At 39.8% G+C, this 19,722-nt stretch overlaps 1 protein-coding gene across 1 annotated transcript; it reads right to left on the minus strand.

Moving 5' to 3' along the window:
- Positions 1-7,311: 7,311 nt before the first annotated feature.
- Positions 7,312-9,422, minus strand: LOC119500964 (cocaine- and amphetamine-regulated transcript protein). The gene is made up of 3 exons (XM_037791010.1): positions 9,159-9,422; positions 8,024-8,107; positions 7,312-7,907 (listed from the first exon to the last, which is right to left on the minus strand). The coding sequence occupies exons 1-3, from the start codon at positions 9,339-9,341 to the stop codon at positions 7,800-7,802; spliced, it is 375 nt and encodes a 124-aa protein (XP_037646938.1). The 5' UTR covers positions 9,342-9,422; the 3' UTR covers positions 7,312-7,799.
- Positions 9,423-19,722: the final 10,300 nt, after the last annotated feature.

Here is a 19,722-nt window from a genome sequence, read left to right on the forward strand (position 1 = left end):
TTGACTTGTCTTTAGTGTTCATACCAGTTCAAAGGACCAGTGTGTAGCGTTTTGGGGGATCTATAGGCAGAAATGGAATATAATATTGATACGTATGTTTTCTTTAGTGTATGATAATAAGAATCGTTGTGTTCCCGTTACCTTAGAATGAGCCGTTTATATCTACATAGGGAGCGGGTCCTCTTCACGGGGTCCGCCATGTTGCTCCGCCATGTTTCTACAGTAGCCCAGAACGGACAAACCAAACACTGTTAACTTTTCCTGCTGGGGCCGGAGTCGATAACGTTACTCACTCCAGTCGCTGCCGCTCTCTCTCTCTTGCTTCAACACTCACTTCCAACATACACACACACTCTACGCCCTGACTCTAGAGTGCCATTCGCGTTTTCACGTCGGCCACCGTAGCTCTCCAACACGCTTGGCACACGTGAGAGGCTTCAGTTTGGTTGCAATCTCCTCACCTCTCCGCTAGATACCTCCAGATCCTACACACTGCTCCTTTAAGAACTCAAAAATAGCTGAATATTAGAGTATAAATCCAGATTTTATTTTTGTTTATTTTGATCGTTATTATATTTTAACATTAATGACTGTTGGATGTCAGAAATCAACTTTTTTTTTTTCTATTTGTACCCATTAACACTTGCATTTTAGGATTGTTTCTGTAACAGGTTGGAATTGTATTCTCATTTCTAATGACCCACAGTTTAGTTGTTAAAGAGCAGGACAGGACCTCGCTGAAGTTATTTGGTGGCTAACACGTTTAAATCTCATTTTTCTTACTTTAAAAAAATGACTGCAATCAAAGTAATTCTCATGGATGCGCCGATCCGACTTTTTCAGTCCCAGGCTTTGAGTATTGGCTGATACGGAGTACCGATCCGATACCGTTTCATTAATAAGCTGTTAGCCTCACGGTGTGGAAGTGACTGGATCAGGCTTGACTAAAACATCGCTCTCCTAACTTTGTAAAACAAAATGTGACAAATACATACATAGATAGAAAATGTACTGAATTGTATTAAAATAATTAATCATACACCAGCAACATGGTACAAAACATGGTACAATTGGTACAATTCAAGTGTGAACCTTTTAAATGCAGCAACAGAATGGTCAAAACTTAAAAATTCTGTATTGTAAATATCGTATACAAACATAGAAATTAATTAAATAGATCGGCCCCATTGTCACCGATACCCGATCCAGCTATTTGAGTCAGTATTGGCCCGACATCCGATCCAGTATCGGTGCATCCCGAGTAATGCTACAAAGAGTTGACTGACAGTTTTTTTAATTACAATATGCAGTATATTTAAGGAGAATTAAGGAGGTGTGCTTTACAGTTTTCAGCCTTTGTGTTTCATCTTAAATACTTGGCAAACTACAGTACCCGTTCTACTGTACACAGAAGTACTAAAGGCTACTGCTTTCATTTCATTTCATTATTTAACTTCACTGATTAAAACAACACTGAGACCCACACAATGTTGAAATGACTGGGTGTCAGAACACAGTGTGCTTCAGTGTGTACAGTTCCGATGTGTTTGAGGGTAAAGTGCTGCTGTGATGTGTGATTTTTTTTGTTTTTTTTCCAGTTTGGGTTGAAGGTGAACAGGGTTGCATTGAAGTGTGAGTGCCCACACTGTTCCATGTTACTGTACGTTTTACACCTGTGGTCCTGTTTCTATATATTTTTTAAATAAACATAATTTAACCGAGAAAAAGTTTCTGGTGATTTTTTTTGTTGTTGTGCATCAGCCTTTTAGAAACAATAATACTTTTTATAATGATCTCACGTCACACTTAGAGGAAAAATAATGAATCCATATGTTGAATTGTGTCACATGCATCCTCTCATTAGCAGTAATTGGCAAGTTGAGACACAACTGAGCAGCATGACTCAGCTCCTCATTAGAGACGGTTGATAAATAGCAGTGCCGATAGATAAATCATCAGTGATTTGAGTGACATTCATGCTCGACCTCCCACCCCCCCCCACAGATGATACTGAGCTGTTGTTTCTATCAGCAGGATGCCTCCGGCCTCATCCACACAGTTCACCGGACTGTATTCACATGACTGCACCGCCATTCCTTTCACTTCATTAGACAATCGGAACACTGATATCATCTGTAACGTGGTTGATGCTTAAAATAAACTGCTCCTGCAGGTGGACACGTCACCTCTGCGACGAGGAGCTCATGCTTATTTTAACATCCTCTGTAATCTGGAAATTTGTGAATTGTTCAAAGCATGCTCAAAGTAAAGGTTGATAGTCTGCCCTGTGCCATGTTTATATTTAATATACTTTGCTGTGTTTTTATGGTTTGTTTCAGGTCTCACCACTAGAGACAGCAGTGCTTATATGTGAAATTTAACTTGAAGGTTGGACTGCCTGTTTTTGTGTGAGAGAGAGAGACTTTGCCTGTTTAACCTTTAAGAAAAGAAAAAAAATGTAGGGACTGGTTTTGTTTGACCTTTACTTTTTCACGATATTGACCACACTATTGAATTATATGAAGCAGTTCCCTTTAGTATTAATTTGTTAATCCATCAGTTGTAACACTGGGTGTAAACGCCAGTGGTGGAAGAAGTAATCAGATCTTTTTACTTAAGTAAAAGTAGCAATAAAAAAATATTGCTAAAATTACTCCAATACAAGTAAAAGTTTTGCAATCAAAAGTCTTGCATTACTTAAGTAGAAGTACAGAAGTATTCGCTGCAAAATATATTTAAAGTGGGGCTGTCAGTGGATTAAAATATTTAATCGTGATTAATCGCAAATTAATCTCACATTTTTTATCTGTTCAAAATGTACCTTAAAGGGAGATTTGTCAAGTATTTAATACTCTTATCAACATGGGAGTGGACAAATAAGCTGCTTTATGCAAATGTATGTATATCTATATACATATATATTATTGGACATTAATTAACAACAAAACAATGACAGATATTGTCCAGAAACCCTCACAGGTACTGCATTTAGCATAAAGAATATGCTCAAATCATAACATGGCAAACTGCAGCCCAACAGGCAACAACAGCTGTCAGTGTGTCAGTGTGCTGACTTGACTATGACTTGCCCCAAAACTGATTGTGATTATCATAAAGTGGGCATGTCTGCATTTGGTGTTTTTTTTAAGGTGTTCCACTTGACAGGGGGATCCATACAGGGGACTGGACACTCTTTTTTATTTAAGAAGACGATTTAGCCATTTTCCTTTATTCGAAAGTAGCAGTGAGAGAAGTAGTCGTAGTAACAGATAGAGAGACAAGTATGACCTTCAACAAAAGTTCGCCAACTGGAATCAGACCCAAACGTTGTTTTTATATGGAACCTCAAGGCCACAAAGATGCACAAGCTCTCTTCATTATAAACATTTATTTATTGATCGGCCTCTTTCTTGAGCCGTGATGATAAGAGCCATCACGTTACATGAAGTTTGTACTGACACACAACAAGAGCAAAGTAAAGTCAGGGAGACCTCCGTGTTCATGTGTTCACATATTAGTGTTCACATGTTATAAATCAACGTCACCGCTTCAAGCATTGTCTGGTGTATTGAGCGGTTTTACACCCAACAATGTCATTCTCAGAGAGCAATCTCTGTTTCAGACTGTATCATTCGTCACCTGCTCTGTATCTCCATCCATCACTCTCTCAATCACCCTCGACCTCTCTACCTCTCTCTATCCCTCTTTTGGTTTCTCAGTGTTTCCGTCGCCGTCTCTATCCGTCATTCTTTACTTCTCTGTCACATTATCACACACAAACAAACGTTTCTCCCGTCGGGCGACTGCTGCAGGTTTGAACTGTCTGTCTGTGTGAAAAAGAGCCCTTTATATCCTCACATGCAATCTCCATCGGACTTGGAGGTAATTCCCCGAGGAATCAATAGCAAATCCTCGCTGTCTGGAGAAAGTATTGCTGTTCAGGAACTAAGATAAACCGTTTTATTGTCACCGTGAGTGTTTGAGGTGTTCTCAATCTATATAAGTGCTTTCAATCCCTCAGTCGGATTTTAAAATGTGCATATCTGACCAAGATTGAAGTTAAAGAGGATCTAGTATGCTTATTTTCAGGTACATGCTTGTATTTTAAGTTTCTACTAAAATATGTTTACATTCTTTAACGTTCAAAAAACGCTTTTTTCCTGAAAAGTCAAGTCTGCTCTGATTGGTCAGCTGGCCCACTCTGTTGTGATTGGTCAACCAAACCAAACTCTTCAGACTCCACTCCAGCTCCACTCTAACTAGCTTAGTTTGAGGGCATGCCAAACTAGCCGCTATGCAGGTATTATGCAAATGTGTTACTTGGTAACATCACAACATTACCGAAGAAAAGGCGGGGCTTCAATCATGGCGTTTTAGACAGTTCAGCAGCAGTGTCTCTGTAGGGGAGAGTAACTCCCTTTGGTGTGGACTTTGGGCTTCGTAACTCAGCAGACTTTTGCACAAAAATTATGTTAAACACCAACACGGTCTCACGGCAGTTTGTGAAATAGCCACGAAATTGTATCTATTTGATTCGTGTAAATAGAGACAAATTTTCCTTTTTTTTCACGACACTCAGCATGACTTCCAACAACGTTTTTTTTTGTGCGTTTTTGTTTTTTCCGCTCTAGTCTTTTCAAAATAAAACTACTTAGGTTTAGGAATAGATCAACTTGGTTAGGTTTAGGCAATAAAACTACTTAGTCGGGTTTAGGAAAATATTGTGGTTTGGGTTAAAATAACTCTGAAAGTGCTGTAACTTAAGTGCGGAAGTTACGTGACAAATCAACTATGACTTGTGGTTTCACACGGGACACGAACACCGGCCTCCTGGTGAAAGTCTTGTGTTTCTTGACCCATCCATCCATCCAGCCTGACCTCCTCCCTACGCAGCGTTCACCGCTCTCTGTACTTCCCGGTACATCATGAAAAAAATGTGAAATTTGTGTCTATGTACACAAATCAATACATTCAATTTCGTGACTATTTCACGAACTGCTGTGCGACTGGGCTGAACACACTAAAGGAAAGGGAAAAAGCACAAAAGTGTTTTCAGTTAACTTTTTACAGATCAACAGCAAAAAGGTTAACGGGTAAGTTTGGTATTTTTCAATCTGGACCCTATTTTCGCATGTTATTGTGTCTGTGACTGAAACAAAAAGACTGATGATTACATTACAGCCTGTTTAGTGGCTGCCGTCTGCAGCGTTCTCCCTCAATACTGGACCAGTTTCAAATATTATAGTCCTCATTATTCACTTAGACACAAAAACATGGGAAAATAGTGCCCAATTATGAAAAGAAAAAAACAAAACTTTAAGAAAGCATTTCTTCGTCTCAGTGAAAGGACAAACTTCTCAGAGGACAAACCTGTCAGTTAAATATTAATGATGACGACAGCTTCTCAAGGAAATCACAGAACAAACAGGAGAACTTATGATTAGTTTGATCGACAGCACGAACTACAGTCTGCCTTCATGTTGACCTCCCCACACACACACACACACACACACACACACACACACACACACACACAGCCAAGCACGAATGGACTGAAGTCAACATTTTGTATTTGTTTCCTCTGCATTATTGATGACAGCTGACAGGTAGCAGAGAGGAGGGACGGGTGGAGACCAGATGAGCTCAGTGATGTGGAATACGATGATGATGATGAAGATGATGATGATGATGATGATGCTCAGGCTGCAAAAAAACACTCCGAAATCTCAAGTCAACTAAAACATCAGTGAGGAGTCCAGAAAGATATTATTTGAGGGAACATAAGGCAATAATCAGTAAATGTTCAGTGATGATGATGAGTGTTTATTAGATGAATCTTTTTGATTAACTCCGGTCTTGTGGTATTTTGTTGTCACTTGTGAAGAGTTTATAGTGTTGGTTGTCTGTACACCACATATGATTATACTCCATGAGAACCAGCTCACTGTAATGTGAGGACAGAGGGTGGATGCACAAAAGTGATGGAGGAAGTATTCAGACCCTTTATGTAAGTTTTTTAACGTTTTTTTAATCGTTTATATATATTTTAATACTTCTCATTACATGACATACTACATTCCTGTTTACACTTCTGTGTACATATGTTACTCCTCATCATGCATATACCTACTACATCCTGTTTACATTCAGTTTTCCCATCTGAAATACTGTCTTCAACAAAATTACAAATTTACATTACTATTTTTTTTAGGGCTGTCAATCGATTAAAATATTTGATTGCATCATTGTCCATAGTTAATGTGATTAATCGCACATTTTTTATCTGTTCAAAATGAACCTTAAAGGGAGATTTGTCAAGTATTTAATACTCTTATCAACATGGGAGTGGACAAATATGCTGCTTTATGTAAATGTATGTATATATTTATTATTGGAAATCAATTAACAACACAAAACAATGACAAATATTGTCCAGAAACCCTCACAGGTACTGCATTTACTATAAAACAATATGCTCCAATCATAACATGGCAAACTGCAGCCCAACAGGCAACAACAGCTGTCAGTGTGTCAGTGTGCTGACTTGACTATGACTTGTCCCAAACTGCATGTGATTATCATAAAGTGGGCATGTCTGTAAAGGGGAGACTCGTGGGTACCCATAGAACCCATTTACATTCACACATCTGGAGGTCAGAGGTCAAGGGACCCCTTTGAAAATGGCCATGACAGTTTTTCCTCGCCAAAATTTAGCATAAGTCTGCAGCATTATTTAACCTCCTTCCCGACAAGCTAGTATGACATGGTTGGTACCGATTGATTCGTCAGGTTTTTCTAGTTTCATATGATACCAGATACTAGTATCTAACTTTAAAACTGAGCCCGCTACAACCTCCGGAAGATCGATTGCATTAATGTGTAAAAAAAAAAATTAGGGGCTTTAAAACAAATTTGCGTTAAGGCATTATTTTCGCGTTGACTTTGACAGCCCTAGTTGACATTAAATCTTAATTAAGAGGGTGTCTGGCTGCATAATGTGCCATGAAACACATATAGATTGTTTTCATTAGTTTTAGTTTGGACATCATGTGCTGCAGGTTATTTCAGGAGCTGCTCTGGGAGGCTCAGATGTGACTCTCTGGTTCATAACTACTTCCTCTGCAGCTGAATTAGGATTTAAATTTAAACCCACCCACCCCCACACCCTTGTTATTGACAATGGAGGCAGTCCCCCCAGGGAGGTGTGACGTCACAGATCACAGTCACTTCCACGTCATTGTCCAAAATATTGACTGAGCTCCTTCTTGCAGCCTGCTGTGTTTCCATAAACAGAATATGAGCTCACTCCACTGCTTTACAAAACAATAATGATGTTTATTATTATTATTATTATCATGATTTCATACACAAACATTCATCTGAAACAAAATAGTTCAAGTTCAAAAGACAGAATCACTATAATAAATCCCATAATATTGCTGTTAAGACTTTACAGTGTGCATGTGGTCCTCACAGTTTATTGTGCATTAATTGTGGGTGAATTAATAAGAAGCTCCTACTACATCATCATCACAACAACGATCCTGTGGTTTCCTACAGACATTAAAGTGGTTCTGGATATTTAACTGTATATGGGTCTTTATAATGTTCTCATCTCCTGTCCATCACCATAACATCCCTCTAGTTATCATTCTTTTAACTTGCAGTCACCCCACCTGCTCCTCAGCTGTATCATAAAAAAATATGACAGTAATTACAAAGGAATCGAGTGACAGTTTTTTTTTGTTTTTATGTTTCCTTCCTCCTCATCTCGATGCTACATTCAGGTCCGTGGAGGCTCATAAGCACTTCAGCAGGAAAAAGTTGCAGAAAGCTCCCCGAGGACAGTCGCACATCTTCCCAATCCGAGCTCCTTTCCTCACTGCGCACTGCTCACCAACATCACACTGGGGGAGAGAGAGAGGCAACAACACTTCAGTCATTTCTACCTGCTGCTGCTGCTGCATGAATATACACCAATAATATCAATACATATAATGTGTTTAAGAAAGCACAATAATACCGTTGGGACTTGGCCAAATTTCTTTTCCCATGAAGGCAGTCGTTTAGCTTGCAGCTTTTCCAGAACGTCTTGGAGAGCTCCGAGCTGTCAGGAGACAAATAATAAAAAAACAAATAAATACAAATAAAATTTTAAAAAGTTCTTAATGAATGTGACTTTGTTATTTCAAAATTGCATAATTATTACAAAAAAAACAAACTTTAATTAAATACTATAACAGGTGCATATTTTGTTTAAAATGACACAAATCGATGAGGTAAAATGTCAAATATGCACATAACAGAAGTAAATCTTAAATGCATGCATTTCTGAATTGAGTTTGGTTTATTTTGAGGTTGCCACAGACTGGATTTAATGCACATATTTGTTTAATATTTAAAATGTTAACTGAAATGCAAAGTAATATGCAAAATGCACAGCTTTAATCGTCTGTGTGAATGCATGCAGTGCAGCAGAAGTGGAGTCATAAATCTCCGAGCTGTCAGGAGGCAAATAAAAAACAACAACAAATAAATAAAAAATTAAATTAAAAAAAAGTTCTTAATGAATGTGACTTTGTTATTTTAGCAACAAAACTGCAAAATTATTATAAAAAACATGAAATAAATACTTTTTAAATGGTACATGATAATATGTAATATAAATAACAGGTGCATATATTTTTCTATTTAAATGACACAAATGATGAGATAAAATGTCAAATATGCACATAACAGAAGTAAATCTTAAATGCATGTATTTCTGAATTGAGTTTGGTTTATTTTGAGGTTGCTACAGACTGGATTTAATGCCCATATTTACTAAAATTAACTGAAATTCAAAGTAACATGCAAAATGCACAGATTTAATCGTCAATGTGTTTGTAATATATGTGTGTATGTATGTAATATAAATAACAGGTGCATATATATTTTTTAAATGACACAAACTGATGAGATAAAATGTCAGATATGCACATAACAGAAGTAAATCGTAAATGCATGCATTTCTGAATTGAGTTTGGTTTATTTTGAGGTTGCCACAGACTCAATGCATTTCCTAAAATGTTAACTGAAATTCAAAGTAACATGCAAAATGCACAGATGTAATGGTCTGTGTGAATGCATGCATGCAGAAGTGGAGTGATAGATCTTACCAGCTGCTTCTCGCTGGTCAGGTTCGGACCTTTCGGGTAGAAGTCCCTCAAGGCTCTGGGACTCAGCTCCTCGTCGGACTCCGGGTCCAGGTCCTGGTCTCCGGAGACTCTGGAGGATGTGGAGAGCAGCAGCAGCAGCGTGCAGAGCAGCGCCCCGCTGAGCAGCCTGGAGTCGGTCTGCATGGTCACATATAGTCGCTCCTCCAGAGAGACAAACACCTTTTTATCTGACTCCTGCCATCAGCTCGCTCCACCTTAATCCTTTCACTTTTTTCTTTTTTTCTTTTTGTCATGCGTAACAGCTGCAGCTTGGGTGAGTCATCCTGCAAAAGTTGCTGGGCAAAAATGTGCCTCAAAAAGTCAACAACAACAGCAAGGGGTCGTTACTGATACAAGTAATGGATTACTTGTTACTTGCATGGAGGATGGAGGGTTTAAATCATTTCTATGAATATAAGCATTAACAATCAGATGATTATATTTTGGTGTCTGCATATGGAACTGTTGAGTATAATTTTAGATTGGAAATCTTGCAGCCTGAATAAATACTTTAATTAAATGCAATAACAGGTGCATATTTTGTTTAAAATGACACAAATCGATGAGATAAAATGTCAAATATGCACATAACAGAAGTAAATCTTAAATGCATGCATTTCTGAATTGCTGGGCAAAATGTGCCTCAAAAAGTCAACAACAACAGCAGGGGTCGTTACTGATAAAAGTAATTGGATTACTTGGTAGGAGGGTTTATTATACATTATTTTTTCCTTTTTTTCAAGGCTGTTTTCATATATGCAATCCACTGTTTGTAATTACAACAGTCTATAAAACAACTTTTAAGTAGATGAGCTTTACAGACAAACCCATCAAGTACACTTAGACCCAAAATAAACCCAAAATATATAGTTATATCATTTACATGGGCACACACATGCACCCCCCTTGGATGGAGGGTTTAAATCATTTCTATGAATGAGCATTAACAATCAGCTGATTATATTTTGGTGTCTGCATATGAAACCGTTGCAGCCTGAAGGATCAATTCACCTTTAAATAAGAGCAATGATGTGCTTCAGTGACATTGCTTTGTTTAGTATTCCAGCAGTAACTTGTATTACTTTAATACTCTTCCATTATTTTACCTCAGAATGGCATTTGCAGCGTCTCCTGCATGTAAGCATGGTGACTCAGTGAGTCTTTTCTGCTGTAAATGATCAAGAAAACCAACCAGCGCTGGCGTTCAACGCCCTTGTTATTCTTTCAAAACAGCGATGAACCTCCCACCCGTATAAAAAGTCAGGTTTATCACTTTGAAAGTTGTTTTGACTTTTAGAATATGTGCGGGGACTGAGGGACAAATGGACGAACTGATTTTTTTTTATTACCAGAGGTAGTCAAGCTGTTATTGAAAGGGAAACGGTGAAGTCATTTGTGCAGCAGGTCATCTCATTAGTGACAAACACCAGTAAGAAGGCTCACATTTTTCAGCCGGTTAGACTGTTGTCAGGTCATTAAATGGGCATTACCAGGGGTTATCAGCCTCATAGATGTGAGTCAGAAGGGGCCTGCTACACCCACTAGTAGGTTTTATCATCGATTCACGTGGGCGATCACCAAAAGAAGGAATAAAAGAAGACGACAGCGAACTCTAATGACTGTTACTAATTACGACAGGAGCAAAGGCAGAAGTCAGGCGCTGTAGTTTAAGGCTCTGACACACCACGCCGACGGTCGGCCGTCGGACAGTTTGGGCATGTCGGTGAGCGTCTGTCGATCTAGTTTTTTGCGGTGTGTCCCGCACCGTCAGCTCTGGTCTGCTCGTGTCGGAGGTTTTTCGGCCAATTCAGCCCGTCGGTGAGAGACATCACTCTGATTGGCTGTTCAGCTTAAACCAATCAGTGCACAAGAAGAGAAACTGAAATGAGGAAAGCAAGCCAACGATTAAAATCAAGAGGAAAAATACAGAAGGATCTTCTCATTTTTGATCTTCATCTCATCTGATCATTCCAGATATTTTCACAGCGACATGAACATCTGGAATGAAGCTAAGTGATGAGTGAGAGTGGTGTGAAAATGGTCAGCAAACACCATTTCATTTCACGTACGTATCATAACAACGGCTCGTATATCCACCGTCCTGGGTCTTCCTGTTTCCCTTTTTGAATGTTGATTACAGACTACCGCCGCCTGCTGGTGTGGAGAGTTATTTCTTCTCACGCAGGTGCAGAACGTACGTGCTAACTGGCCGTCGGCTGTAGTCTTTGTGGTGTGTTTGAGTGCAACTTTTTGGCAAAGACAAAGGCGACGTGATGCGACTAAACAGTCGGCCTTCGTCAACGCTAGTCCTTTGACGTCGGGTTGGTGTGTCTGGGCCTTTAGACAGCATGAAACTCAAACACTACTTTCCCCCAGGAGACTGTGAAACCAACAATGTGTAGTTGTCCTTGTGTTCACAACCCTAAGCTTCACTTTTCAAACTTATAACTAAGTGGATTTGTTTTCTAAACCTAAAGAAGCTGTTTTGTTTGTGTTCAAAACGGTTTCATGCAGTTTTATGTGTTAGAATGTGTTGCTTTAAGTTTCACTTTCACTTTTACATCGTAGTAGGTGCAGCAGACCCCAACTGACCCACACCTATGGTGCTTATAACGACTGATAACCCCCAATTAATGAGCTGAAACGGGTGCAGCCATTTAAACAGATTTGTTGTTTGATACAGTGTTGTTTCACTTACAATGTGCGAGTAGGCTAACTGAAACTTCTCCAGTGTGTCAAGCGTGCAGAAGAACTACAATTGCCAACGTGAAAACGTGAATGCCCCTATCTGGAGCCAGTGTTTGTCAGCCAGTTTGTCCGTTCTGGCAACCGTTTGCGCGAAAAGGCGTATAAATGCCACGATAATGTGCAAGGCATTTTGCGTCCTATAAGTACGCCTTTCTTGATTTCCACGTGTCATTTGTACGTCATGTATCCTGTACTGACTGCAATGTAACATTTACCAGAGTTTTGTTATTATGTTATTGACATTTGTCACATGTTTTTTTATTGATATTTGTCACAGGTTTTCTGTAGTTGTGTTACGTTGTTTCCTAACATGTTTTACTTAGTTTACTTACTTATTTTAAGTCCAACCATGATGTTTCCCCTTTACCCTAACTAAGTGATTTTCTTGCCTAAACCTAACTGCGGACGTTTGTGTGGCGTACAATTGACACGAGGAATGTCCGTGTAATGTCGTGGTATTTATACGCTTTCCTGTGAGACCAGGTTGGTTCTCTAAACATCTCATACTAAGGTAACGAAAACACGATTCCTATTTTCAGGTGATTATACACTGAGGAAAACATACTTATAAATATTATATTCCATTTCTACCAATAGATATAAATGTAAATGCTACACACTGCTCCTTTAACTCACCCGTCATATACACAGCAGCCACGATATGATATAATTTTAACTCTTATACAACCACTGTAACAATGCAAAGGATGGATGTTCACACACACACACACACACACACACACACACACACACACAATAGGCTGTGGACGGACAAATGACTGCTGCAGCAGCAGATATTGTATTGTTAATCCTGTGCTGGACTTATCCCGGCTCACTGCATTGATCGCTGCTTCAGAGCCGCCTGTTTCGGGTCCGTCAGCACTGACGGAGAGAGACGACGGAGGAGCAGGAAGCTTTGATTGTGCTCAAGGCTGCTGCATGACTCATGTTTCTCTCTCTCCACACTTTTTAATGACTGAGACGCCAATTTCAACATTTCATTCACAACAAGCAGCTTATTTCATTCACCACCACGACTTCATTAGTCTTTGTACGATATCCCTGAGAGTCCTGCAGGAGCATGGAGGACACCTCGAGCTCTGATTGGATTCTCTGGAGGTTTCGGTGTTGAGGACATTAGGTGACTTGGCTCAGATTGTGTACCCTCGAGCATGAATAACAACCGCTGAGCAGAACATATTAGAGTTGGCTGATTCAACTCTCAAATTAATGTAATTTGAAATATAATCACAGAAAGCTCAGAGTTACAAACAGGTGGAACAAACAGACAAGGCCGTCACGTTGTGTTGGAAAGCGGTGGGAACATAAGGGCTCAGTTTACTGCTGTTTGTTCACTGTGCTCATCAGCTGTAACTGTAATCAAGCTGTAAATCATGAGGACGGTTTCCAGTTTAACAGCAGCTTTAGTTATCCAAAAATACCCAAATAAAAGAGATTGATTCTAACTGTCTGGATACCCTGAGGAAACATGATTCATTCAAGTTCTTATTAACATTCAGAGAGACACGTAGAGGAACTAGAGCCCGCTTTTACACCTTTACAAAAAGAAAATCATGATGATATTCACATTTACAGCTACAGGCAATCCAAGAGTTTCCATTTATCTGGAAGAAAAAGAAGTATGCACATACGAGAAACTTTGAGTACTGGACCCAGCAGGAGATTTATTAGCAAAAAAAGACAATTTTCCAAAGGTTCCATGTAACCTAACCTGCATGAACCCAGAACAAACTCACGCAGGCACGGAAATAATATGAAAACTTCAAACCCAGGGCTTCTTACTGTGATACTACGATACTATATATAATATATAGTAGGGCTGTCAATCGATTAAAATATTTAATTGCGATTAATCGCATGATTGTCCATACTTAATCGTGATTAATCACAAATAAATCACACATTTTTATCTGTTCAAAATTAACCTTAAAGGGAGAATTGTCAAGTATTTAATACTCTTATCAACATGGGAGTGGACAAATATGCTGCTTTATGCAAATGTATGTATATATTTATTATTGGAAATTATTACATGGCTGTGTACTTGATTCTGATTGGTCAATCACGGCATTCTGCGGTCTGTAATTTCTGTTTAACAGACCGTATGTAAAGCAGACTGTTGCTATGTATAGCAGACCGTTGCTATGGGCGCAGTTCTGATGTCGGACTCTGGAGGACCGATTTTGTGTCAAAATATTGATTTCTTCAGTAAGTAGTTATGTAATAAGCAGGATAATGTACAGCTAGTCATTGTTGTGAAAGAATCCCCGAGGGCTTTGCGTCGGGTTGCAGCATCGCCCTCTCGGGGATTCTTTCACAACAATGACCGGCTTCACTGTACATCATCCCTTACTCAATTATCAACACAAATCAATGACAGATATTGTCCAGAAACCCTCACAGGTACTGCATTTAGCATAAAACAATATGCTCAAATCATAACATGGCAAACTGCAGCCCAACAGGCAACAACAGCTGTCAGTGTGTCAGTGTGCTGACTTGACTATGACTTGCCCCAAACTGCATGTGATTATCATAAAGTGGGCATGTCTGTAAAGGGGAGACTCGTGGGTACCCATAGAACCCATTTACATTCACTGATCTGGAGGTCAGAGGTCAAGGGACCCCTTTGAAAATGGCGATGCACGTTTTTCCTTGCCAACATTAGCGTGAGTTTGGAGCGTTATTTAGCCTCTCTCGATTTCATATGATACCAGTATCTGCACTCTAGCTTTAAAACTGAGCCCGCTACGACCTCTGATCACAAGTTGCATTAATGCGTAAAAGAAATTAGTGGCGTTAAAACAAATGCGTTATTATCACGTTAAATTTGACAGCCCTAATTTTTATGTAACATGTTCAAACAAAAGTGAAACAACCCGGGTCACAGCCTGTTTCACAAGTTGCAAAACAATCTAATCTCCGTCCACAGGGGTCATATGAACATAAGTGCATGGGCGTCAAAGGGGCATATAGGCATACACGTCATCTTATAGGCCGGTCATATCAAGCCTTTATCTGCCGATACCGATGACGTGCCGATATCGTCATACATCCCTGAAACAAATGTTTATTCCATAACCCGTGATGGTTGAATAGATATTTGTTGTTTTTTGCCCACTTGGGTATTCAGTGTGTCTCTAACCAGATTCACTTATCTCCTGGCAGCAGGTGCAGCCCACCTGTTGCTCTGCTGATGGTGAATATTATTTACTGTTGACACCAAACAGCAGGAAGGAAAAACAGCAATAACAGATGTGTTGGGTCGGGACATGACGCTGAGCTGAGGAGGCGGCTTCAGAACAACAGTGTTGTGTACGTCAATCGAAGAAATTCATTTAAAGATATCTGAACATTTTTTTGGTCTGCAATCACTCATCACCCCGGAAGATGCTCGACATCGTGCCAGATCCATCTTCCTCATAAACTGTACGGTTAGTTTACTGTTTTTATCCATGGTGTAATTGTACTGTTATTTTTGTCTGTATTCTTTACAACATCAAAGATTATATGAACTCAAACAATCATGACTTGATGACATCTCAATGAAACATGTCGCTGAGACAGTTACAGAGGGAGTCGTATGCTGTACAGATTGTAAAGGACTTTTAGGTAAATTTGTGATTTTGGGCTGCACAACATACAGTATGCATCAACACATCTGGATCCAGGTGCAGATCAAACATTTCAAAACCATCCATCCATCTTCAACCGCTTCTCCGGGGTCGGGTCGCGGGGGCAACAGCTCCAGTAGGGAATCCCAAACTTCCCTTTCCCAGGCCAGTGTGGAGATATAATCTCTCCACCTAGTCCTGGGTCTTCCCCGTGGCCTCCTCCCAGCTGGTCGTGCCTGGAACACCTCCCAAGGGAGGCGTCCAGGGGGCATCCGTACTAGATGCCCGAACCACCTCAGCTGGCTCCTTTCGACGCAAAGGAGCAGTGGCTCTACTCCGAGTCCCTCACGGATGACTGAGCTTCTCACCCTATCTCGAAGGGAGACGCCAGCCACCTTCCTGAGGAAACCCATTTCGGCCACTTGTACCCACGATCTAGTTCTTTCGGTCATGACCTACAGCCCTCATGACCATAGGTGAGAGTAGGAACGAAGATTGACCGGTAGATCGAGAGCTTTGCTTTCCGGCTCAGCTCTCTTTTCGTCACAACGGTGCGGTAAAGCGAATGCAATACGGCCCCCCGCTGCTCCGATTCTCCGGCCAATCTCACGTTCCATCGTCCCCTCACTCGCGAACAAGACCCCGAGGTACTTGAACTCCTTCACTTGGGGTAAGGACTCAATCCCTACCTGGAGTAGGCAATACATCGGTTTCCTGCTGAGAACCATGGCCTCAGATTTAGAGATACTGATCCTCATCAGAACATTTCCGGTTATTAAAATAACAAGTTTTGGTGATGTTTGCAGCCTTGGAGCAGTTGTGTTTTGTCTCGGTGCTTTCTAGTCTTCCACAGCATTTTATCAAAATCCATCACGATAAAAATAATCTGTTCTGTTATGTCAGATACAGATGGGAGACTAATTAAAAACATTAAACAACAATATTTCAAACAGCTTCAAACTCCTTGTCTTAGATTCTCAAAGTGTCTGAACTCCACCGGAGGGCTGAGCTGCATTCTTCCATATTTGGTGTTTTGATGTTGGCGGTGGCGAGCGCCGTCGAACACGCTCCAAAATCTCCCACAGGAGAGTCTGGAGACTGTGTAGACCAAAGCACTTCTCTGTTTTTGAAAAGCTTTATTTGATCATGTTTGTGTCGTTGTAATGGCGTGCTATCTCGGCCAGGTCTCCCTCGAAAAAGAGATTTTAATCTCGAGGGACGTCCTGGTTAAATAAGATAAATATGAGTCACATCATTTCCACCGTTACCAAAAGGAAGTTTATTCAAGCGTGCTATTAGTATACTTACGTTAGTATACTTGAAGTATAAAAACTATGTAAGTAGTTTACTGAATATACATTAATGTGCACTTTCATATAAAGTGGGCTACAAGTATATACTAGTATACTTGCAGTATAAAAAACTATTAACAGTTTACCAAGAGTATACTTAAAAGTATTCTTTTATAAACTAAAAAGTGGGCTAACTTAGACCCAAGAAGTATTGAAGTAGTACGCTTATAAGTATACTATTAGTACATTCATATTATTGTACTTACTACACAAAGTATACTTGGGAAATATAACTTTAGTTAAGTTACTTCAAAAAATAAACTTGAAGTAAACAGCTTTTTCATCATTTTCATAGTGAGTGAACCAATGCTCCACTGTATCCTGTATAGAATCATCATTTATTCAGGTTTTTCATTTAGTTTCCAGAAAATGAATCAGGTTAATCAGGTAAAACGCCGCCCTGTGTGCCCTGTACATTTATTATACTCTGTAAATTAATGATCTTTTTTTCCGATATCTCCGATAGCGATTAGTTCAAGAGGAATCTAATCAAGGAGTGTGTACATGTGTGTGAATCTGCAGCGATGTGCATGTTTCTCCCATGTTGAATATAAAGTGCGGCGCTCTCGTTTCTTCTTCTTCTGTCTTTTAAAATGTTGTTTTATTTTGGTCCCTGATGGCCTCCCCTCCACCCATTTCTCTATCAGATAAAAACCTCATATCGTGGTCTCATATCTCTAAAAAAATGTCTCCAAGGCTAAAAATAACCTGCTTCCTTTCAGCTTGTGAAGGACGGAGGTGTTTTCTGAACTCGTGTCCAATCAGGCCACATAACGGAGAGAAAATAAGAGAAGGAGGTGTAATGAGATTTTTACTGTTTTTCAATTATGATTTTTATTGTTTTCTTCACAGACATAAAAAGGGAAACCAAATGTGTTTTACAGATGAATATTCACTCCAGCTATCTTGCTTATTCCACCATGTTTTGATGCTACACTGATTACAGAGCTTACGCTGTGACAAGAGTGTGTGGATGAAGCATTAAGTTGTTCAATTTGATTCATTTACTTTTTCTATGTGCCTCGAGAGTCCGTGAATTACCGCAAGTCGGTCTCCTTTACGCGGAAGTCAGCCCACTGCAATCTATTTAACTGCAAATATTATTATCTGCATAATTAGTCCCTGGTCTACCCTTTGTTTTTGTTTTCCTGGAAGAAGTTTGGTATCTTGTTTGCAGTAAATTGGGAGTTTTATGTCAAGGTCAGAGTAGAGAGTGAAGTAAAGCAAAGGGCAGACTGACGGAGGGGGGGAACCTCCATTCAGTGAAGCATCCATCTGCAGAGTCCAGCCTTAATTACACCAATACACACCAACACATCAACCAACACCAACAAATACGACTGCCGCTGAGCTGTCTTGTTAGCAAAGAGCCTTTCCGGAAAACACCTCACATGGAGAGTTGAGGAGGAGGGAAGGAAGGAAGATGAGGTGACATAAGAGGACTACGTCAGAGCTATTCTATATATCTCTCTCTCACACACACACACCAGTATGTTTTGCTGGTTTTTGATTGGTCATCAGATGGCGTAGCAGCCGGCTCCGGCAGCGAAGAACCGCCGGGGTCGGGTGTTAATTCCTGCGGTGACTCATCAATAATTGCTGCATCTCGAGTCTCACGAGTTATCTGTGTGAAATAAGACTATGATTAATGAGCATCATTACTGTATTGGTTGGTGTGTGTGTGTGTGTGTGTGTGTGTGTGTGTGATATGAAGTCATGTCTTTACGGCTCTCTGACTTTGACTCCGCCGCTCGCTGTCACATCTAATTTCATGGCCGAGTGACTCATCGATGTAGCTGCCATCTGTGTGGATCTTCCTCCCTCTCAACCTGAGCAACATATACTGTATAGTTTTGGCCACGTTCAATTAGCTAAGTGACTTTTTCCTTCAGTAAACTGCTCCCAGAGGACGTCTGCTGTAGTCGGACATATCAGGTGCATGAATGTACTGTAACAGAAACACTTCTTGACAAAGAACTAATACGATCATCTTAGGATCTCTGCAAAATTTATGACTTTAGACTCAACTTGACAAAATCAAAAAAGACAAGCAACTCAACTCAATTCCTTTCCCTTCATTTCCTGCATCAACTAACATTAACTATTCATTCAGCAAGTCAACTCTTAATTCCCCAGATCCACTTTGTTTGAACCGATCCGACGCCATCTAAGCAAGTTGCAGGAGAGTTTATACTGTAAGCCCTTCATAAAGGATGCCTTATTAGAAAATGGTAACAGGTTATCTTATCTTTAACCCTCTGAGACCCACAATAGACCCGTTTTTGTCTTTTTAGAGGGTACAGAGGGTCTTTAGTGGGAGATAGCAGGTCAACAGTATAGACCATATAGAAGTGGTGTACATCATCTGAAAGCTGAGATGCAGCTCAGCATTGTATGTCAGTTGTTCTAGTCATAAATCAGAAATAAATATGAATTAATAAATGAATAAGTTATTTAAAATGAATTGTAAAAGTGTATGAGGGTTTAGAACATGATGATAGAAGTATATGATGGTCATCCCCATGCTCTATTATGAATCATAAGTTGTTGCAGCAATTTTTGGGGTTTGTACCATTTGTTACACAGATTTGGTGCTAAATTTAACCATTTTTTTACACTAGAGAATTGATGAAAATGATCAATAATCCCTCTAAAATACCACATTAAGACACCAAGACCTTGAGGAACACCATAGAAAAAGCCATGCTGAGATTTGGGATCAAAAACTTTTTGACATTTGGAGATTCCTGCAAGAATTCCATGTTTTTGGCGATTGGATGGCGAGCACTT

This window comes from Sebastes umbrosus, chromosome 2 (assembly GCF_015220745.1).
Source record: "Sebastes umbrosus isolate fSebUmb1 chromosome 2, fSebUmb1.pri, whole genome shotgun sequence".
NCBI classification, from domain to species: domain Eukaryota; kingdom Metazoa; phylum Chordata; class Actinopteri; order Perciformes; family Sebastidae; genus Sebastes; species Sebastes umbrosus.

Bases quoted from the DNA above. Each gene is read 5' to 3' on its own strand.
- LOC119500964 (XM_037791010.1), bottom strand. From the start codon at position 9,341: ATGCAGACCGACTCCAGGCTGCTCAGCGGGGCGCTGCTCTGCACGCTG. The intron at 8,108-9,158 runs GTAAGATCTATC...GTCTCCTGACAG, and splicing joins TGACCAGCGAGAAGCAGCTG to CTCGGAGCTCTCCAAGACGT. The intron at 7,908-8,023 runs GTATTATTGTGC...TCTCTCCCCCAG, and splicing joins AATTTGGCCAAGTCCCAACG to TGTGATGTTGGTGAGCAGTG.